The sequence below is a fragment of the Chionomys nivalis genome, chromosome 1, assembly GCF_950005125.1.
Source record: "Chionomys nivalis chromosome 1, mChiNiv1.1, whole genome shotgun sequence".
NCBI classification, from domain to species: Eukaryota; Metazoa; Chordata; class Mammalia; order Rodentia; family Cricetidae; genus Chionomys; species Chionomys nivalis.
Window position 1 is genome coordinate 65,480,202 of NC_080086.1, and position 22,533 is coordinate 65,502,734.

Here is a 22,533-nt window from a genome sequence, read left to right on the forward strand (position 1 = left end):
CTTTTTACATAGGTGCTGGGGATTTGAACTCAGGTTCTTACAATTGTTCAGAGAGCCCTCCTTCCCTCTGTGCCAGTTCTCCTTAGACTTCAAAAATCCATATTTTTTAATTGTTTGAGATTATAGTATAATTACATCATTTCTCATTTTTTTCCCTCTTCCAAAACCTCCCACAAACCACCCTCTTTCAAATTCATGGCCTCTATATTGGATAACCGATCAGTATGCTCTTTCCTGGGGAAGACTATTTATCCGTATCCCAGCATTCCTTAGTTGCCTGTAGTTCTTCGTCCGTGTTGGTGAGACTTCATGGGCATATCTTTTGATGCTCCTAGAAGACACAGTCTCACAGTGAAATCTCCGTTCTGGCTCTTACATCTTCCCACCCTGTCTTCGGCAATGAAGCTGTGTCCATGATGCCTCAGTTGGGCCTGAACTCCACAACTCTGCATTTTGATTGGTTGTGGTTTTCTTTGATGGTCTCCATCTGTGACAAAGAGAACCCCCATTCTTTGATGGGGGTTGATTTTGGCTAGCCTAGAACTTGCTTTGGATGAGAATGAACTTTGAAGCTGAGGATGACCTTAAACTTTTGATTCTCCTGCCTCCACCCTTGGAGTTCGAGGTTTATGTGGTGCTAAGGATTAAACCCAGGACTTCATGTGTGCTAACTTTCCTCACTGGGCTACAGTGTCAACCTGCTCCTGTCCTGTTGGCTGTGGGAGCCTCTGTGGCACACCCCCACCCTCCAGAACCTAATACAGAGACTCAGGAAGTGTCCAGTTACTTAGCTTGCCAGCTTGATCCCTCTGAGGTGACAATGTTCTCTGCAGATCCTTGCTGATCACAGGCAGGGGTTGGTTTGGGCTTGGGGTCTGTGTGTGCTGCTTCAGAGCTGGCCTCTCCAATGGCAGAAGGCATGAAGGAAGCGGGGAAACCAAGTTTTCTTGGACATGTGTGCTTCAAGGCTGAGGATTTGACTTCTCCATTGACAGTCGGGAAAGGTCAAGTCTGCTAGGAAGCTTGGTTGTTTTACCCATGGTTCTAGTGTGCTGCAGTCACAGCTCCATCCCCTCTCCTTCAGGTCGCCTACTTGCCTTGGTGTGGTTCCTGTCCCTAGTGTGTCACCAGCACCCGTGATCTCTCTGTGCCTTTACTTCTCTGATGCTTTCTGATCTTCCCTAGTCTGCTGGTGTCTAGCAGAGGTGGCTTGGGAGACTGGATAAAGTTAAAGCAGGCACTACCCTGTGGTCCTGCTTGAGAGGGAGGACGGAGGCTGAGGAGTGAGCTGACAGGGAGGGGCAGCCAACTGCTTCTCTGATCTTTAGGCCTTCCTGTCCTCTTTTCTGCCCTGAGCCCTGTTCTCATCCCATCCCATCTCCCTGACCCTCATCCCATCCCGTCTCCCCTGACCCTCATCCCATCCCATCTCCCCTGACCCTCATCCCATCCCTTCTTCCCTGAACCTCATCCCATCCCGTCTCCCCTGATCCTCATCCCATCCCGTCTCCCCTGACCCTCATCCCATCCCGTCTCCCCTGACCCTCATCCCATCCCGTCTCCCCTGACCCTCATCCCATCCCGTCTCCCCTGACCCTCATCCCATCCCGTCTCCCCTGACCCTCATCCCATCCCTTCTTCCCTGAACCTCATCCCATCCCATCTCCCCTGACCCTCATCCCATCCCGTCTCCCCTGACCCTCATCCCATCCCGTCTCCCCTGACCCTCATCCCACTTTCCTACCATTCACACCCCATTCTTACCATTCCCAATTTCTGTCTCTGGTTCTAAGCTTTTACTTTACACCTACTTGCAAGCCCTAGGGTTTTGCTAGTGTCCATCCAACCACACTTGGATGTTTCTGCATTTTTGCTTAAGGGCGCTTGGTGGCACTGTTACCCAAGATGTAGCCAACTACACAGTGGGCAGAGCTACTCAAGGGAATGGTGTGTGTGTGTGTGTGTGTGTGTGTGTGTATCGCTTATGGTACAAGGAAAGAGGACTTTTGGGCAGGACAGATGCTTTAGACTTTTTTTTCTGGATCCAAGAATGAAATCCCTTTATTGTATTGTGAAAAAAAAAATAATAGAAACAAAACAAAACAAAACAAAACAAAAAAAAAGGAAATGAAAGTGTCCGTGTTCCTGAGGCAAACCTTGTTGGATCTATTCTCTGTGGCTCCCACTTTCCCTTTCTGGGTCCTGTACCGGAAGCTGGCTGAAGGGCGGGTGGGGCTCAGCTTTGGCATCTCAGCTGTCATGTCATACACAAGGCCTTTCCTTGATCTGTTTAGTTCCAGGTTTGGGGAGAGAGGTGCTTCCTCCTTTTGTTGGGGTTCTCCTTTTTCAGTGACTTCAGAGTGTAGTGCTGACAGGCTTTTCTGCTCCCCAAGTGTGAAACGGATAAACCAGTTCTGCGAGAGCTTAATTAATGTGTGTTGTGGGCGGCAAGCCTGGTGTCAGCTCAGGTGTGCTGCAGGCACAATGTGTGCTAAACCAGGGCTGCTGCAGCAGAGCCATGCAGAGGAAGGCTGTGTGAGGATCTCAGAGGAAAACATGTTGGGTGAGCCGTAACAGCCCCGCCCGTTCCCTTTAGACGATGACTCTGTAGCTCTGATTCATTGTTCAGTGTGACTTTGCAGATGCTGCGAGAAGCAAGAACCAGCTCTGTGTGAGCAGGTTGGTACAGCTCTGTCATCCAGCCTTCCCTCGGGTTACACAGCCCAGCTTGCCACTCAGTCAGATGAATGCACAGCGGTGCTTATCCTATTGTATGCATGGATGCAATTTCAGCTTTTTCCTTTTTAATAAATAACTGGGTCAGCATACAGAAGTCTTTGTCCAAGTTCTGCTTTTCCATAGGAAAGTTTCTAGAACAAGGATTATTATTAGGTCAGAGGTCATGGACTTTCTTGGTAAAGGCTGAAGCAAGAAGCTGTGTTGCTAGGGCCTCCCACTGTGTATATCGGAGAATTTTTTCATTTTTATTTAAAATTTATATTTACTTTTTGATTAGATACTGCTTGCGTCTGCTCTATATGGTTGGCCATCCTATCTATCTATCATCTATCTATCTATCTATCTATCTATCTATCTATCTATCTATTCATCTATCATCTATATATCTATCTATTTATCTATCTGTTATCTATTTATCTATCTATCTATCTATCTATCTATCAATCATCTATCTATCATCTATCTATCTATCTATCTATCTATCTATCTATCTATCATCTATCTATCTACCTACCTATCATCTATCTATGTATCTATCTATGTATCTATGTATCTATATATCTATGTATCTATCTATCTATCTATCTATCTATGTATCTATCTATCATCTATCTATCTATCTATCTATCTATCTATCTATCTATCTATCTATCTATCATTTATCTATTTATCATCTATCTATCATCTATCTATCTACCTACCTATCATCTATCTATGTATCTATCTATGTATCTATGTATCTATATATCTATGTATCTATGTATCTATCTATCTATGTATCTATCTATCTATCATCTATCTATCTATCTATCTATCTATCTATCTATCTATCTATCTATCTATCTATCTATGTATCTATCTATCATCTATCTATCATCTATCTATCTATCTATCTATCTATCATCTATCTATCTATCTATCTATCTATCTATCTATCTATCTATCTATCATCATCTCCCCAGCTCTCGTCTCCATTCAACAATCCTCTTCTTTCCTCCGCAGATGAGTTTCCTTCATCACATTTTGGTTTCCTTATGTACGTATCAGCGAATGTGAGCATGGATTCTCAGTTTTTGCCGCTCCAGTCTGTGTTTGTGCACTGTTCACCACTCTATCCTTACTTGTCTGCTCTGTGCTGTAAAATAGAAACAACGCTTCTTTCTCTTCTGTACACATAGGGTCTCCTCTTTCGGAAGCTACATAGCACTCCACTGTAGGTGGGCCATGCTTTCTTTAACTAACCCTCTGTTGGTGGATACCTGGCTTGTTCCAGATCCCCGCCAGCTCTAGCCGTGCTGCAGTAAACACTGTCACCCTGATCACATAGGTATTTCTGTAGAGAATATCTGGAGGAAGGACTGGCAGGTAAAAACGAGTTAGTTTGGTAGCCCTCAGCTGCCTCCCCATGGGAGTCAAACTATTTCATTTTCTGTCACTAGCAAAATGCAGAGTGTGGTTTCCCTGCAGTCTTGCCAACAGTGGGTGTCGGGATAAGGAGGCATTTATAGGTCTGGGGTGGGAGTAGAAACTCTCCAGCCTACTTCTGGTCCAGTGCCTTCACACACTCCCAAATGATGGTGGCTGCGTCTCTGCAAATGTCAATCCTTCTTTACCTGCTGCTTGTCCGCTCCCCCTCTTTCCTCTGCTAACACCCTCTTCTGCCCCACCCTGGCAGCCTATGACTCGACTCTGTCTACAGGGAGGAAGGGAAATGGAAACAGGGGCTGGAACTGAATAGATGGGGCAGAGACGGAGCCCTCACCCCAGGGGACCCAAAGTCCTGGATTTAATTCAAATACTCATTATCGAGATAATGCATTTTAATAAAATTCTTGCTTTGCATGTGACAGACCTGTAAGCGAAGCCTGTTCACTATTGTTAGGGATGGTCTTACTTGCCTTCCAAAACCACCGAGTCTCTCAAAGCTTGTTATTTATTTGTTTGTTTTCATGTATGTGTGCTGTGTCATGTTAATGTGTGAGTGTACACATATATGTGTGTGTGTGTTGGTGTCATCCTCAATAAATTTTAACCTTATTATATTTTTTTGAAACAGGGTTTCTCTTTTATGTAGCCCTGGCTGTCCTGGAACTTGCTCTGTAGACCAGGCTGGCCCTGGACTCACATAGATCCACCTGCCTCTGCATTCTGAGTGCTGGGATCAAAGTGTGTGCTGCCACCACCCCCAGCCTTTCATCATATTGTTTTGAGACAAGGTCTCTCCCTGAACCTGGGACTGGTTAGACTGCCTAGGCAGGGGGCCCCAGGGACCTTCCTGCCTCTGCTTCCCAAGAGCTGCAATGACAATTGTGTGCTAGCATGCCTGGCTTTTACATGGTTATGGGCATAGAACCTGAGTTTTTGTGCTTTTGTGGCAAGGATTTTACTCACTGAGACATCTCGTCAGCCCTTGAAACTGAGTCTTTGCCTTCTTCCCCACTTGTGGGTACAGGCTGCCCTGGGACATCATGGAGCCCTGACTTGGAACACTTTCCTCTCTTGATAGGTTTCTTATTTGTAACAATCCTAGTTCTTCAGGTAGTATTTGTCTGAGGCAGGCTGCTTTAAGGTTTCCTTCCTTCCTTCCTTCCTTCCTTCCTTCCTTCCTTCCTTCCTTCCTTTTTCTTTTTTTCCTTACTGGGAATTGAGTGTAGGGTTTTGCTCATGCTGGATGAGTGGTTTACCACTGTGTACATCCTCAGTGGTTTATGGGGTTTGTATTTCCACTGAATTCTGTTTCTCTCTTGGATGTTGATGTATAGGCCTGGGCACCTGGCCTTAATGGGAGGTGGAGGTGTGGTTGGGTCCAGACAGAACTGTGGGTTTAGGGCAATGAGGCTGTGGCGTTTGCACTAGCCACCCCATCCTGGCTCCTATCTTCCTTTGAGCCTTGTCAGTACAGAGCCTCTCTGCTTCTGAGCCCGCCACACAAGGCCCTGAGACCTGGGGTCTCAGGCTCAGCTATAAGAGCAGCTAGTGTGGCAGAGAATGACTTCTGGGTGGATTGGTCACCACAAAGCTCAAACTCCAGAGAACCCCATACTCCTATCTTTCATGTCTCCTAGCTCTGCAGCAAGATCTTGGAGAAGACAGCCAACCCTCAGTGGAACCAGAACATCACATTGCCCGCGATGGTGAGTGGTCCTCAGTGGGACTCAGTGCATCTCGGTCTCCCAGTCCTGCTGGCATCTGTGGCTTCTGCTTGGTGAGGGGTTGTTTTCTTTTAAAACTCTGCTCTCACCTGGCTCCCTTTCCTCCCCCAGTTTCCCTCTATGTGTGAAAAAATGAGGATTCGTGTCATGGACTGGTAAGTTCCAGATCCTCGAGGGTTGTCTCCAGGGACTCTTGGGTCTGTCATTTTCATTATCTGGGCTGCTGCTTTGTCAGAGAGTGAATGTGTCAAGGCAAGATATGAGGGCGGTGGGCAGTTATGGGGCAACCAGGAGCTGGGATGCCACACTGACTACAGATAAGTAGGTCACGGCCAGAGGTGGCGAGGAGCTCACCTCTGGGGGCTTCCTGAGAAGCTGACAAGTCTTCAGTAAGGACCACATATAAGTAGAGGCCAAACCAGCTCTTCTGTTCCCATGGGATGGAATGGAAGAAAAGCCCCCAAGTTGGGGGTGTGGGTTATATTGTCTGAATAGGGGTCATCATTGTGGGTGTTGAACAGGTTGGGAAAGTAGCCTGTGAGTGTGTCTTAGAATCTTACTACTGTGGATCACCAACTTGTAGGCCAGGACTGTGTTCAGTGAGCAGTTCCCATGTGTATGAGTTTATCTGACCCCCGACAAGATGGCGGTCCTATGTCAGAGAGGAAGGCACAGGGAGGAAAAACCAAATGACCTGCCTGAGGTGACAGTTCAGAAGTCACAGAGACCTGATGTGATTCTCAGTCAGAGCTGGTGCTCTTATCCTCCTGACCACACTGTCTCTCACAGTAGCAGCAAGGAGGTGCCTCTCTCACGCTTGAGGAACATCAGGGCCCAAGCTCCACAAGCTCCAGAACCCCAGGCTTTCCACAAAGAGCAAGCTGTCCTCTCTCTGCCCCCAGAAGTCCTGATCATGTGGCTCCCTGGCCATTCTCCTTCAGTTGCATGCCCATGGCACCCCCAACTAGGAGGATAATGAGAGACCAGGGGAAAAACCCCAGGCCGCAGAGCCATTAAAGTGTGTGCCAGTTCCCCAGGCCTAAAGAAAACAGATTGAGAGAATTAGAGGGAAAGGAGTGTGGGCAGGGGGCAGGGAGAGGTCCCCGGGGCCGCCACGGCTGGTATGGGTTCGGGGAAGGGGAAGCGGTTTGATGGAAAGGTACACTTTGCGTTCCCAGAGCCATCACCGCATGTCTGCTGGCAGTGACTGCGCTGTGTTGACTGGGACAGCCCAGTGTGCATGTTTGTGCGTGCGTGCGTGCATCCGTGTGGATGCATGTGGGTGCGGTTGACTCATGGATTGTGGCTGTGCCTGGCCTGACTCCCTTGGAGCTGTGTCAAAGCTATCAGCATACTGTACAATCCAAACACATTACGGAATCTGGTGGCTGCATCTCTGGCTTGGGTCGAAGTGGTACTTTTATTGTGAGTCTATTTTGAGACTTGCTGTTTTCCAAAAGCAAGCCCTAAGCCTCAAAACCCAGTCCAGGCCAGAAAGCATGCCACTGCTGGAAGTTTCTATCCAACAAGCCCTTCTTCCCAGAGCACACAGATGAACTTCTGTCGCCACCTGAATCTCAGACACGTGACGTGCAGTCCATGCGGCTCTGTAACTTCATCTTCCATTGGAGTCTTTGAAAATCCCCCTTTCATTAGAAAACAAAAATTCCTTGAGGCTGGAGAGATGGCTCAGCACTTAAGTGTGCTTACTGTTCTTGAAGAGGATCAGGGTTCAATTCCCAGCACCTACAATGTGCAGCTCATGACTGTCTGTAACTCCAGTTCCAGAGGATTTGACACCTTTTTTTTTCTTTGCCTCTGTGGGCAACTACACTCATGTGGTGCATGTAAACTTGTTCAGGCAAACACACAGAGACGTCAGAAACACAACACACCTTTCCAAAAGCCTCCATAGCAGAAACCCCCTCCATAGAAACAACAAAGCAGTCTTATCCTCCTTCCTATTTGGACAAGGCCAGAAATCAGAATCCCGGTCCTCTTTAAGGGACGGACTTATGTTACAATGTTTAAAAAACGCAACCAGCTTAGCGTCTTTGAGGCGCTGGGCTAGATTCCCGTCAGGACAAGAAACCAAGAGAGCGGGACATGTGACATCAGCTTTGGTGCAGTCACCTCTAGGAAGTTTTCTCATGACACAGTGTACCAAGAATCAAGATCCAGATCTCGACTGCCAGGCTACTCATTCTTCCTCATGTGGCTCCTGTCAGGGGGAGACTTCAAAAGCCAAGCCTTAAATTTCCTTTCTGGGAAATCCAAAGAGGAAGGAAGGGCTGGAGACTGGGGCATCTCGTGGGGGTGGGGTTTGGAGGACAATGAAATCAGCATGCCTTTGGTGTATGGAAATAGTGTGGCATGAATCTGCCATGACCAACGTGTTCACAGTGGGGAAGAAGCCCAGGAACACCAAAAAGAGGCTTGGAACATAATAGAGAACCTTTCTGAGGGATCCAGGGCCTGCCCAAGATGGCACTGCTGACCTTTGGTACAGTAATTCCTGTCTGTGGGTCCTCCCCTCGAGTTGAAAGTTGCTCAGAACCCATGACCTCTGCTTGTGGAGGCTGGAGTCTTTTCTCTCTCTCTCTCTCTCTCTCTCTCTCTCTCTCTCTCTCTCTCACACACACACACACACACACACACACGTCTCCTGAGATAGTCATCTGTGCTCTGTGGGTCCAGCCATTAGGTGGAGAAGCCCAGGTCCACCCTCCAGAGGAAGGGACAGGTGGGGGTGGCCAGGGCTCTGGATTCTACACCAGAAGTATCTTACCTTGGCCCTGTCTCTGAGATGTTATTTTAGTGTGTGTGCGTGTGATGTGTGTGTGTGAGCACGCATGCAATGGCAGGCATATGGAGGCCAGAGGACAACTTTGTGGACTCTATTGTCTTCTTTCACCTATATTTGGTCCCTAGGGATCAGACTCGGGTCGCCTGGCTTGCAAGGCAAGTGCCTTTGCTTGCTGAGCCGTCCCACCAGCCCTCTGATAATTGATTATCTCGACGTCAGCACCCTCACCTGAAGCTGGCACTCATTGTAGTATATACCTGCTAGGCCTGATGAGGGGATTCTGAAAGCTAAGAAATGGGACTCCTTTATTGATTGATGGATTGTGTGCGCAAGTGCACCCGTGTGTATGCACATGTGTGTGTGCGCACGCACTTATGTGTATACTTGCATGTGGAGGCCAGATGTCAAGTTCTCAACTTTTCTCTAGCTTTTTACATCAGGCCTCTCATCAAGCCTGCAGCTTGTGATTTAGACGAGACTGCCTGGCCAGCAAGCCCCAGAATCCTCTCAGCCGGGCACCGCCACACCTGGCTTTTTACTTGGGTGCTGGAGATTCAGACAGTGGTGACTTAGGTGGCACAGAGCCAACATTAGTGATCGCCATTCATTATTATTCAAGAGGCAGGTGTGGAGTTCAGAGGCAGGGTCTGCACAGGATTCTGTGGGCTTCAAGTTGCTGTTCCTAGATAGCCTACCTACACTGCACTGGCTGGGACCGGAGAAGTCTTCCTCTAGGAAAGCAGGAAAGGGGTCTTCCTGACCTTGCCAAGGAACATGACACCTGAGTGGGAGTTGGGGTGGCAGTCCAGGCTCTGCTCCTCTCCCCCGGCTGAGAGGGGAGGGCCTGCATGCCTTTGCACCTGTCTTCTCCTTCCACAGCGGGTGGTAAAATGTCTCTGAGCAACTCCGAAACTCCTGCAGGACATGCTTCCCAGCTAAAGACTCTGTCCAAGGCATTGCACACCAACGCTAGTCCCTGCCGTGGTCTCAGAGATGGCTTGTTGTAGGAGCTGCGGGCTGCGTTCCTGCCACCCCAGCTCCTGGCCGCCTGGCTAGCTTATGCCCCGAAATAATTACACGAAAACTGTATTCTTTTAAACACTGCTTGGCCCATTAGTTTTAACCTCTTATTGGCTAGCTCTTACATATTGATCTAACCCATTTCTAATATTCTGTGTAGCACCACGAGCTGGCTTACCAGGAAAGAACTTAACCTGCATCTGTCTGGAGTGGGAGAATCATGGGGACTGCCTGACTCAGCTTCTTTCTCCCAGCATTCTGTTCTGTTTACTCTGCCTACCTAATTTTCTGTCCTGTTAAAGGGCCAAGGCAGTCTCTTTATTTAACCAATGAAATTAAAATAGAAGACTCCCCATCAATGGCTTCTTGGATCTTGGCATTTCTTGGGCTCCCGGGACCTTTTGGGTCTGGAAACTGCGCTTCTCAGCAGCCTCCTGCCGCTCATTCTGCCTCTGGCCTCCTCCCTGTCAGTCTGAGCTGGTGGCCCCCGCATAAGCCTGCTGATATGGAGTAGAATGCTGTCAAGATGAACAAGTTGCCTTCGAGGTGTCTTGAACAGCTTCCTTTCTCTTTCCTCCTGGGCGCCCCAGGCCTCGGTAGAAGGCTGAACTCCTAGTGCCACCAGGGTCTCTTCCTTCTTGAGTGGGCTGTGTGCTGCATCTGCTGCTTCCACTCATGCTCTTTCCATCCTTGTTCTAGGGACCGCCTCACTCACAATGACACCGTGGCTACCACCTACCTGGGTATGTCGAAAATCTCTGCCCCTGGAGGAGAAATAGAAGGTATGTCCCACCTGCTCTGTGTGTCTGTCCTTCCTCACTCAAGATAGGAGAGCCTGCAGGCTACGGGAGATTGTAAGGGCTCCACGATCCGTTTCCCAGTGATAGCTCACTTACAGACATTTTGGGTGCTACACTCTGAGTGGAGGGTACACACTGGATAGTCCAGAGGGGTCCCCTCAGTCTTGCAGGGGGCACCACGTGCTGGGTTCTACTCTGGCCATGAGTGCCCAGTGATTCTTATAATTCAGTGGATTTTGTTGGTCTACTAAAATGGAACCCAACGTCAGCTAGTGATCTGAAGAACACTGGTGTTTATCATCTCACTGACCTAAGTTGTTTGAGCATTGGTTTTTTTGTCTCTTGGCAATATTAAGCTGAGTCCTTTGCTTTGTGGTGAAGTATTCTTCTAGAACACATTGTTTTGGTAGTATTAGGATTGAACCCAGGGCCTTGTACGTGCCAGCTGAGTACTCTATCAACTGAGTTACATCCCTTGCCCCTTGGTGATGTCAGCAATGTGTTTTGACTGATCTGTTCCTGACGTCTCCAAATGCCATTGTTCTCACCTCCTAGGTTCCAGTGCCTCTTGAGTTCAGCCCTTGATTCTCTATTATCTTCAGTTGGTCTTCTTATTAATGCCTGCTTTGGTATCTGAGTTATGCCGACTCTGTAAAATTAATCGGAAAGATTTAAAGTCTTCTAACATCTGGGAACAGTTTATATAACATAGAATGTAATCTTTTGAGGGTTTGAAACAGTTCACCCGTAAAACCGTGTGGGCTTGGTGCCCTTGCTGGGTGGGAGTACTGATGGTTCTTTACAGACTTCACAGTTTCTCTGTGATCATTGCTATTTTTAGGTTCTTATTTTTGCTCTTGTCAGTTTTGATCATTTATGTTTTCCTAGAAAAGCATGCATTATGTTGAGGCTTTGAAATATGTCCGCAGTGTTTCTCCCGTGACTCCTAGGTTTGAGGCACTTTCTTCTGCCTGAGCTGTCTCTCGCTTCTTTATTGAGTTTGAATTTTCTCCTCATCCCCTCAATTAGCCTCTCAGCTTTTAAAACAAAACCTTTATTGGACATTTCAGTTTTGGGCTCCTTAGCTCTGTTTTGATTTGTTGTTGTTGTTTTTTTTTTTTGTTTTTTGAGACAGGGTTTCCCTGTGTAACAGTCCTAGCTGTCTTAGAACTAAACTCTTGTAGACCAGGCTGGATTCACCTGTCTCTGCCTCCTGAGTGCTGGGATTAAAGGCGTGCACCACCACCACCTGGCCTGTTTAGATTTATTTTACTATTTCTTTATCAAAATTTTTAACTAGTTTATGCTTATTTTAAAGTTTTCTTATTTAAATAACAAAAGTTTGGTTTCTGCTTTATAGGCCTTGTATAAATATTTGGCAAACCTCCGGGTTTTATTTAACCATTTTTCCTTTTTGAGTTGGGTCTCATGTAGTCTAGCATAGCCTTGAACTTGTTAACAAGGATGACCTTGAACTCTGGATCCTTCTTTCAAGTATTGAAGCTGTGGGACACGCGTGTCCACCATCACACCTGGTGTCTGTGGTGCTGGTGACAGAGCTCAGCGTGTTGTGTATGCTAGGCAATTGCTTTGCCAAATGAACTGCATCCCAAATCTTTACCAACTTTACTTTTAAGGCTTATTTTCCCCTTTCAATATGTAATACACTTTGAATTTGCTTTGGTGTGTTTTCTGAGAAAAGTCTGCTTCGTTTTCTGGGTGGGAACCTGACCAGATTCCGGATGCCTCTCGAAGATGCTGGTCAGGCAACATTTATCTGTAAGTTCCAAGAAACAGCTTGTCAGGCGACCCTACTGTGTGAACTTCGCTGACTGTGCTCACACAAACAGAGACAACATGACATCACTGTGGGGCCACCGTCGTCCTGGAAGCCTGGTTAGGCAGGACACCTTTGGTAGATTCTTGGTTGAAGCTCTCTGAGATAGGGGGTTTCAAGCTGAATGATTCTTGTTCTGGCCTCTGCCACGGACACCTGAAGGTGGATGGGATCGTGCTGAGAGCTCTGGCTCTGCAGCCAGCCAGGGAGTCATTCAGTCTCCTCTCTCTAAAGTGGGGCTCCCTGGCCTCCTCTTAGGGGGTCCAGCGGATTTCCCACTGGCAGCTCCTCTGGTGTCTGGGACTCAGTGCAGAGGCAGCCAGGTCATCTCATCATTTTCTCACCCTCAGTACCAACCACCGTTTATTTTCGGCATCAGTTCTGCCCCTCTTTGCCTCAGTTTGTCTTCCCATAGAAACCATCCCAAGAGGCTGCATCTCCTCGTCTTCTTGCCTGAGAGTTTGGGAACCCCAAATTCTTTCCTGTAGTGTTCAAATGCTCTCCGGAACCCTACAGATGTGTCTCCATGGCTGAGGCCGCTGCCCCTCTCTGAGATACAGGCTTTCATGGAGATCAGAGCCCTGCCTGGTGTTCGTCCTCCCTCACTGCTCTTCACTGTCTAAAGAGCATGCTCAGTAAGGGCGTTCGCAGACAAGGCAGGGTCTCTGTATATCTCTGCCACTCTAAAGCTTTAGTGGTCCATGGGCCTCATTCCCAATGTTCTCTCATCCCCTCTTTTAACTCCTCGGAAACATTTCAAAATAAAATATCTTTTGAGACAGAGTCACACTAAGTAGCCCTGGCTGGCTTGGAACTTGAAGCTCCTCTGGTGTCAGGTGTACAATGGTCAGAGGAAGCCAGTCTGGCCTCGAACTCTTAGAGACCTGTCTATCTCTGGCTCCTGAGTGCCTGGATTAAAGGTATAAGTATTGCCACATGTGACATTATTATTGTTGTTGTTGTTATTTTAAAGGCAGGGTCCCATGTGTCAGACTGATCTTGATTTCACTAGGATGACCTTTAACTTCTGATCCCCCCCCACCAAGTGCTGGGATTATAGGTGTGTACCACCATGTTTGTTTATGTAGTGTGGTAGACTGAACACAGGGCTTCATGCATGCTAGGCAGGTACTCTACCGGCTGAGCTATATCCCCAGTCCCCAGAGACTTCTGGTTACAGAAAATCTCAAATACACACCAAGGTTGAGAATTAGCAAGTGAACTCAGTGCCCTGCCCTCAATGTCTAGTGCTGACCTGCCATTCTGACTTCCTCACTGATACTTTGAGCCATTCAGCACACACAGGCATACTTCTAGAAGGTTCTGCTATTGGAGGCTCCTTCCTTCCCAGCTATGAGGTCTCTTTCCCCGGATGCAGTCTCCTACAGGGAGCTGGTCAGGGGGTCTGGGGAAGTGCTGCTTTGCACAGACAGACAGATGCACCGAGACAGGGACAGTTTCTTATGTGGTGATACCGAGGAAGTTCTGGTCACCCAGAATGCCACAAGTCTTCTTCAGCTTTCACACTGGTACTGTCTCTGTCTCTGAACACAGGGACTAATGATGGTCAAGGCACAGTATGGCATTTTTGAGTGTTTTTTGGGAAAGTTTCTGATATGATACAGCTATGTCTGTCCTTAGCCACCTGATGAGAGTTTAGGCCCTCCTTCAAATCAGTCTTCATTTTTGGTGTGCTGTTGGCCTTCTTTTTATTGTGTCATTGATTTATTTACTTGTTCATTTGCTTATTGTACTGGGAATTAAATTTAGGGCCTCGGGCAAGCTTGGCAAAGACGCTACCACTGCATCCTGTAACCCGCCTATGACCCAGGTTTAATGAGGTGAGAAAGTTGTTTCCATGGTCACTAGATGGCGCTCAAGTCATGAGCAACCCAATGTGCTTCAGGGGTGGAGTTAAAGGCTGGACCACTGACTGTTCTTGCACCCAGCTTCTGGAATGTGCAGCAAAATAGCTAGAATTAAATTTGTTGATCAAACTGGGTTATTCTTTGGGACTTTCCAGGTTCTCTGGGTTTCCTTCCTACAGAGGTGGGCCCCTTTCTCAGGTGGAAGATCTGTCTAACTAAGGGTGCCTCGCTCCTGGCTTTCCCTGGGAACATGTCTCCGCCACTTTCCTCTCTTCTCTTCTGTCCTTCTTACTGTGGCCGGACAGCGCACTGTCTTATTCTCTCGTTTCTCCCCAATGCAAACTGTACTATAAGAACTGGATCTGGGCTGAGAATGGAACCCAGCTGGTAGAGTGCTTGGCCAGCATGCAGGGAGCCCTGGGTTCCACTCCCAGCACCGCACAAACAGGGCATGGTGTCATGCCCCTGGTAGCTCAGTGCTGGTGGTAGAATCGGAAGAATCAGAAGTTCGAATCGTCTTTGGTTACATAGTATAAGACCCGCCCTGGCTAACTGGTTGAGACTGTGTCCAAAACCAGGAGCCGATCAAACAAGCCCCACTCCTTTCTCTCTCCTCCCACCTTGAGGTTCCAGAAGATTTGATTCAGCATGGAGTTTTGTTTTTGTGTCCTTGTTTTTGTCCCCAGTAAGGACAAGACCTAACACTGCCTCTTCAGCCCTTCTGCCTACAAATTTGCCTGGGCACACCGAAGTATTCTTTGGACTCTGTGCACCAGTGTATTAAGGGAAGACTTTGTTTTTGTTAAAAAATGGAGTCTGCACTCCCCTTAGATGTGGCAGTTCTTTTGAAAGGTAGTGGGCATAGGGGACCTGTGACACCCGGGGCATCTCTGATACCTTCACCCATATGAGCATCATGCTACAGGACAGCACTGAGGAAACCAAAGTTGTCTTTGGACTATGGATGATGGTGATTTTCCCAGCAATCTCTCCTTTCCCCTCCTGACCGGCCCAGGCGGGTGTCAGGCAGCCAAAGCCATGGACTTGGGGCTCTGCCGAGTCTTGGGAGCTGGCAGGGCTAGCTTAAAAGGTAATGGCTTGGCTTCTGCAGGGTACACATGTGTCCCCAGGGACCGCCTGCTGAGCTGTGACTTGTGACTGGCAGTCTGCTCTTCCCTTCCAGTTAGCCCAGGTGAAGGAGATGGGCTTCACCCGCACAGTGAAAAGCTGGGCGTGTTCATCTGGGCCTTGGGGCTTCCTCGGGCCCAGTTCTCCAGGCTCAGGGAAAACACAGCAAAACACTTGTGTTTTGGCAGAAGGACGGCCAGGACTAAATAGAGGCTTTGTGTCTGGTGGCTTCTCTACTCACCCTGCCCTTGACTTTATGAGCTGTCTGCAGACACAGGGGCGAGAACCTGGGGTGAACCACGGTATCGGAGACTTGTGACGGGCTCTCAACTTGGGAAGCACTGGTTTAAGACGTCAGCAGGGCCATGCGAAGGCCCACTATTATATCTGCTTATGATTCCTAAATGAACAAATACGCAATTGAACAAGGAGGCCTGGGCCATTCTTCTGGTTGCCAGCAGCAGGTATCAGTTGGCTGGCTGGAGGGACCGGTAGACAACTGTCTCTGACTGGTTGCCAGAGTAAAAGTCAGTCTCTGGCAAGAAGCATGCAGGGGTCACATTGGTGACCCTGGTTTCACTAGTTAAAGACAACAGGGGCCTCCTGACAAGCATCATTTAGAAGGAGCTTCAAGTAGAATCTGGGGACTGTGGCTGTGCCTGTGGAGGTCATCCTGCCAAGGGCCCAGCTCAGTTCCTATAGGGAAACCTTCACAGAGCACAGTCTCTGTCACACTGATTCTACCAGCCAGCAGTGGTAGCCAAGACCTGGCTGCAGAGATCTAAGGGCCAGTCCAGGGCCTTGCCCCCTCTTGGGGCTTTTGGCCTCTCCTCTCCAGCTTTCTTTACCACCCATATTTTTTTAGTGTATTCCTCCTCCACACTCCTCTTTTGAGTCTTCCAGAAGTGTCCAACCTGGATTCTCTGGGCCACCCAGGGTGTCCAAGTCACAGCTACATGGTTCTGAGAGAACAAATACATTTTAAAATTTTTATATCATGTGCATTGGTGTCTTTTGCTATGAGTGTCTGGAGCCACTAGCCATTGTGAGTGGCCATGCGGGTGCTGGGAATTGAAACTGGGTCCTCAGGAAGAAAGTCAGCTCTTTCAACTGTTGAGCCATCTCTCCAGCCCCAAACAAATAAATGTAGAGTAACATTGCAGCATGATAAGCCATTCCGGGTTGCATGTTGCATGTTTGTTGAACATCCTCTGGCAGCGCCTCATGAATCTATGGGAAAATAAAAGGGTTAACATATTTTTATTACAAGTGCATATGCTTATATATGTGCATGTATATATATGTGTATGTGTGTGTACATGTGCTAGCTGACAACATCTGCCTCTTATCTTCCCTGGAAACCGCTGGTGCTGAAAGCCAGACCCAGGTGGCTTCTGTTGATTAAATAATGTGCTGTGATCTGTTGCAATACTAGACACTCTCACTAGGTGGAGATGTTGTGCCTTGAATGGCCTTGGCTCCGTGTGCTGGACCCCAAGTGTCAATCTGATGTTTGGAGCCCAGGATGTTTGCTTGCCCACAATGGCTTTTTCGTGTTTCCCTTTTCAGGTTTCTTTCTCTGCATTACTCCTCCTAATCTACCAGTATATAATGTAGAAAAAGCATATTTTCTTCTTTCTTTCTTTATTTTTTTTATTGAAAAAAAATTTTCCGCCTCCTCCCCGCCTCCCATTTCCCTCCCCTTCCTCCCGCCCCTCTCCCCCCCCACTCCTTTTCTCCTCCCTCTCCAGTCCCAAGAGCAGTCAGGGTTCCCTGCTCTGTGGAAAGTCCAAGGTCCTCCCCCCTCCATCCAGGTCTAGGAAGGTGAACATCCAAACTGTCTAGGCTCCCACAAAGCCACTACATGAAGTAGGATCAAAACCCCGTGCCATTGTCCTTGGCCTCTCATCAGCTCTCATTGTCCACCATGTTCAGAGAGTCCGGTTTTATCCCTTGCTTTTTCAGTCACAGTCCAGCTGGCCTTGGTGAGCTCCCAATAGATCAACCCCACTGTCACAGTGGGTGGGTGCACCCCTTGTAGTCCTAACTTCCTTGCTCATGTTCTCCTGTCTTGTTTCTTGAGTGTGTTGAATGGAAGTTCATGTGAGAGGTGCTGAGGGCTGCCTGGTTGGAGTTGGGGGGGCAGGGTGTGTGCCCTCCTTTGTTGTACATCCACAGTGTCTGTTTACCAGCTCTCCATCCTGTTCATGTAACCATTCTCCACCAAGCCACGCCCACCCTAACCCCTTTTCCATTTCTTTATGCTTCAGAGGAGCCGGCAGGTGTACTCAAGCCTCCGAAAGCCACTGACCGTACGTTGCTGTCACCTAGGGGACAAGGGGATGGGACCTTGGGGTTTCTGCTGGAGGGGACTTTTATGACTTGGATGAGGGGGACTGAGCTGCTGCCAGGCCCCTGAGTTGACCACTGGCAAGTCTCAGTCACTCTAAGGCCCGTTCCTCTAGCCTCTCAGGCCTTTCCTTTCTAGGCTTGTTGCCTCAGCTGATGCTTCCAGCAGGACAGGCAAAGTTGACCAGGGGTATTGCGAGGGATCTCGGGGATCTGGAGGTGGTCAGGGGAATGAGAAATGCTTGACACATAATTCACAAGGTAAATCATAATGGTGATGATTGACACACACAGTTAGTAGTGGTTCCCCCGAGTCCCATCATTCCAAGGCCTCCCCCTTTGCTTCTCAAAGCCAAATCCTGTCTGCTCTGATGTCTGGGGGAGGAAACACATGGAAAGGTAATGGGCAGGCTAGCTCCAGCTGCCCCTCCTCCCTGCACTGTCTCAGCGGTGTGACTTAAAGTGTACAGCCGCACGGCCCGCTGGATAGGTCTCCGCAGAAGCTTTTTACCGGTGCTTGCCCTGGCTCATTCTTGTGTGGACAGAGACACTCAGATGGGCCTGGTGGTGGTTCTACCTTGAGCATTTTGGAAATGTCCTCTAAAAGGAACACCCTGCCTCTGCAGGGTTTCCAAGTCTGGCCAGTGAGGTCTTGTCCCTGGAAGGGCAGCTGTGACATTATCAAGAGAACATCTCCCAGAAGGTGGGGATGATGAAGGCACTGATTCCTTTATCCATTCTCCAACTTCCCATTGCACAATGTGTATGCGTGTGCGCGTGCATGCATGTGTGCGCGCATGCATGTGTTCGTGTGTGTGTGTGTGTGTGTGTGTGTAGGGAGGGACATTGCTTCTGTGGTCACCCGACTCTGGGATCATCTCTGTTCCTCCTCCCCCATAGCCTGAGAGAGAAGGCTGTGTATAGATCAGCCGAGTGTCTTGCACCATTTGGGTCCTGTCTTCTTGCTATCCTGTGATCAGTGACATCTCTGAGGCTCAGTTTCCTCGTTAGTGAAATAGGACTAATAGCACACTAGAAAACAGCCTCGTTTCAGCACACCGAGGATCACGGGACAGCGGTCGGTCCCAGTCATCGCTAGTGTGGCGCTACCTCTCTGGGGCCTGTGAGGACAACTGAGGGCTAGAGGTGGGTCAGACCTGAAGGTGTCTGGAAGATCTACAGGGCCACCTCTCTGACTCCTGCTGTGTCTTCCAGTGGATGACAACTTGGGTTTCCTCCCCACCTTCGGGCCCTGCTATGTGAACCTCTATGGCAGTCCTCGGGAGTTCACGGGCTTCCCAGACCCTTATGCGGAGCTCAACACAGGAAAGGTGAGTGGCTACACGTATCCCCTACGGGTCTCCAGGCTGACCTGGCAGTGTTCGGGCCCAGATGATACCCGTGGGCCTCAGGAGGCCTGGACAGACCCTCAGAGCATCTCCTCTGTTAGGCCCTCTGTCTTCTTTATCTTCGGCCAGTCAGACCTGATCACTGTCTCCATCCCCAGACACCCAGGCCCATCTCTCTCAGGTGTCATCCCCGTGGACTGGGTTGGAGGATAGGTGTATCCCATTCTGTAGGGGTGAATGATATTAAGTTGTCACGTGTTGTGGTCCCTTGGCCCTCACCCCTTCGCTGGTGACCCGACTTTCTCTTGCAGGGAGAAGGTGTGGCTTACCGAGGCCGGCTCTTGCTGTCGCTAGAGACCAAACTTGTGGAGCACAGTGAGCAGAAGGTGGAAGATCTTGCTGCTGATGATATCCTGCGTGTGGAGGTGATGACACTGCTCGGGGAGAGAGCTGGGTTGCTGTAGGGATTAGAGACGAGGCCGCTCAGGACCGTGGTAGAGGGCCTTCTTCGTTTCTGACCCGTGTTTACTATGGCAGCACTTCTCAGGGCCCCTGAGTCTCAGCTGTAAGGTGGGAGTAGTGTGATACTCACCCCAGGGATGCTTTGAGGGTTAAGGGAGATAAGGGAAAGGATCGTAGGAACTCAGAGCTCTATACAAAACCGAACACTGTTTTGTAAGGATTCCGTGGGAACAGCTAGCCACAGCCAGTGCAACACCATTTACCACCAACATGTACAAATGCAGCAGGTGGGAAGGTAGCTGTTGTTAACTCCATGTATAGATGAAGACTCTAAGAAATACCAGAGCAAAGCACGGTCTCCAGCAGCATCTGCACACTGCAGTTGGTGACCTCGGGTTTCCACGCTGGCCCTGCTACCTGCCAGTTGCTTCAGTTTCTGTCTGTAGTTGTATTTACCTTAGGAGATGGTAGTGAAAACAGTAAGACTTGATGTATGCACACAGTAGGCGTATATTAAGTGTTATCGGCCCATTCACATGCTCCAAACCCAACTTTTCAGCTCCTTTCCTCTCAACTTCCCAAGGAGGTGACTAAGATCACAGTGTTTCATGTCAAGACACATGAATGTTTTACATTGTCTTCGCCCTATGCCGTGGGCTTGCAGGAGCCAATTTGAACTACACATTCTGAGCATATGGCTGAGGCTGCCTATGCAGAGTGCAAGGCTGCTTGGTGAGAGAGCGAGCGTGCGTGCGTGTGTGTGTGTGTGTGTGTGTGTGTGTATAGCTCTGGGCAGGGCATGATTGTTGAGAGCTTTCAGACCCTTTATGGGGCAGATGAGGTGTAGGCTGCCCCGAGGGACACTGTGGGAGACCCTGCTCTGTGGACATGGTGGTGCCATCGATGCTGGTTTGGATTAAAGAGCAGCCTGACCTTGGAGGAGCAGATTGTATTAGAAAACATGAGTGAATGCGCGTGGACCTGGAATGAGTTCGTTCAGTCAGTAACCAAGTCTGGAGGCTGTTCCTTTGGCTCATCAGCCACTCTCTGCCCAGCCAGGAGTTTCTGGGTCCTGGTCATGGCTAGGGCCTCGCATCTCTGGGGTCCGCTCTGCTTGTCTCCTTGTGACCTGTAGCCTGCTCACTCTGCCCACAGAAGTACCTCCGGAGGCGCAAATACTCCCTCTTTGCTGCCTTCTACTCGGCCACAATGCTGCAGGATGTGGACGATGCCATCCAGTTTGAGGTCAGCATTGGGAACTATGGAAACAAATTCGACACCACCTGCCTGCCGCTGGCCTCTACCACCCAGTACAGCCGGGCAGTCTTTGATGGTAGGTGAGGCTGAAGGGACCTGGGTCATAAGATAGACACCAAAGCCTAAACCCTGTTTCCACGGAAACCATACTAACCCTTTCAGGGGTTCCTCTCTTCTACTGCTGGTGCTGCCCCTCATACTCCTCTTGGGGGGCCCACTGTACCCCCAGATTGGAGTCCTGCAGGCTCTGAGTTGCCCTGTTCCTGAGCCATCTCCATCAACACACGGGGTCTAGGAGCTTGGCTTGGAGACCTTGGAGATGTGAGATTGAGTTTCCCAGAGGTATTCGATCAGCCCTCTTTTTTTGATGTGAGAGCCTTAGCAGTCTGTCTCCCGACAAAGTGTGCTCAGGTACCTTGTCTGGATACTGGGGACTACCAGCCACACCACACACACCTAAGGGGAGAGGAGTCCTTTCTGTCTACCTTGAGTCCTCTCTCAAGCCGGGCCAGTTCTGAAAGCCCAGCGGCCTGAGTGCCGAGCTTTGCAGAGCCGTGTTTCACTGTCCCGGACCTCTGTCCAGTGCTCAGGCCCCTCTCCCCTCCCTGCAGGGTGCCACTACTATTACTTGCCTTGGGGCAATGTGAAGCCAGTGGTGGTCCTGTCCTCATACTGGGAAGACATCAGCCATCGAATTGAGACGCAAAACCAGCTCCTCAGGATCGCTGACCGGCTGGTGAGTGGGATCCTGTGCAGATATGGTGTCTGACTGCTAGCCCTGCCGGAAGTATCTGAAGACTTGTAGAGAAGATGGGTATCAATGGTGCTGGGGACACCCCGGGTGGATGTGGTAGATGGCTGAGAGACAGAGAGTTGAGAGACTGCTGGGGTGTGAGGTATGGCTGGTGTTTATTACTACATGCCTCCTGACTCATACCACATACATCATCTTGCCAGAAACTTCCAGCTTCCAGCCAAAAGTCAGAAGCTAGACAGCCAGGTGGCAATCATGGGTGCTGAGGAGAAGGTGTGAGGGGAGCAACTAAGGAACATCAAGAGTTTGTCATGGGGGCAATGTGAGGATGAGGAAGAAGACCTCATTTAGGATATCGTGGCAAGGACTCGGGATGACGAGTTCTGGTGCCAGGAGGTAGTGGGAGGAAGGTGGCCTTTTAGGGCATCGTGGAACTTGAGATGTGAGGCCTTGATACATTGGTCTGGGGGAGATGAAGGGCTTTGAGAGAAATGATCTGGTCCCAAACCTGGGGACCCGGGAGAGGAGCAGAGGGTTTGAATGAGGGAGGAGTTCTGCCTCGGGGCTGAGCAGAGGCTTCTGGGAACCTCTCTGCTCTTTCAAGTCTACCCAAGGGAGACCAGAATGGCCACACGGCAGGAATGAGGGGCAGCAGTGGGGAGGAAGGACTGACAAGGCCTGAGGACAACCGAGGAGCACAGTTGGAAAGGAGGCAGGAGGGCAAGGAAGGGGTGATGTCCCTGGAACTGGCAGTCGGTGGTGATGGGCAGCTATTGCCAATGGAGTGGAGTTGAGACGGCAGAACCAGCGCTCGGCTTGCCACTGTATCCCTCATTATCACTTCAGAAGGCTGCAGTTCCCAGATAGCATGGCTGAGGCTCCCCCGGGGAGGGGCACACTTCATGCACTCTGGAAGACTGAAGTGTGGAGGGGCTGCTTGGAGGACTGAAGCAGCGGCGGGGGGGCGGGGCTGACAGGTATTTCAGCTCAGGGCCCAGGCCTAGGGAAAGTG

The 22,533-nt window shown here is 49.4% G+C and overlaps 1 protein-coding gene across 16 annotated transcripts in view; it reads left to right on the top strand.

The window, feature by feature from the left end:
• Dysf (dysferlin) overlaps positions 1-22,533 on the top strand; it is a 201,592-nt gene that overhangs the window by 68,792 nt on the left and 110,267 nt on the right. For 8 of the 16 annotated variants that reach the window (XM_057791040.1, XM_057791074.1, XM_057791089.1 and 5 more), the window contains 8 exons: positions 5,805-5,873; positions 6,003-6,046; positions 10,417-10,499; positions 17,621-17,662; positions 18,915-19,030; positions 19,360-19,473; positions 20,666-20,843; positions 21,379-21,503. In XM_057791040.1, coding sequence (XP_057647023.1) covers positions 5,805-5,873; positions 6,003-6,046; positions 10,417-10,499; positions 17,621-17,662; positions 18,915-19,030; positions 19,360-19,473; positions 20,666-20,843; positions 21,379-21,503 — 771 coding nt within the window. The remainder of the gene's footprint in view (positions 1-5,804; positions 5,874-6,002; positions 6,047-10,416; positions 10,500-17,620; positions 17,663-18,914; positions 19,031-19,359; positions 19,474-20,665; positions 20,844-21,378; positions 21,504-22,533) is intronic. The other 8 variants (XM_057791057.1, XM_057791105.1, XM_057791124.1 and 5 more) reach the window with 1 other exon arrangement.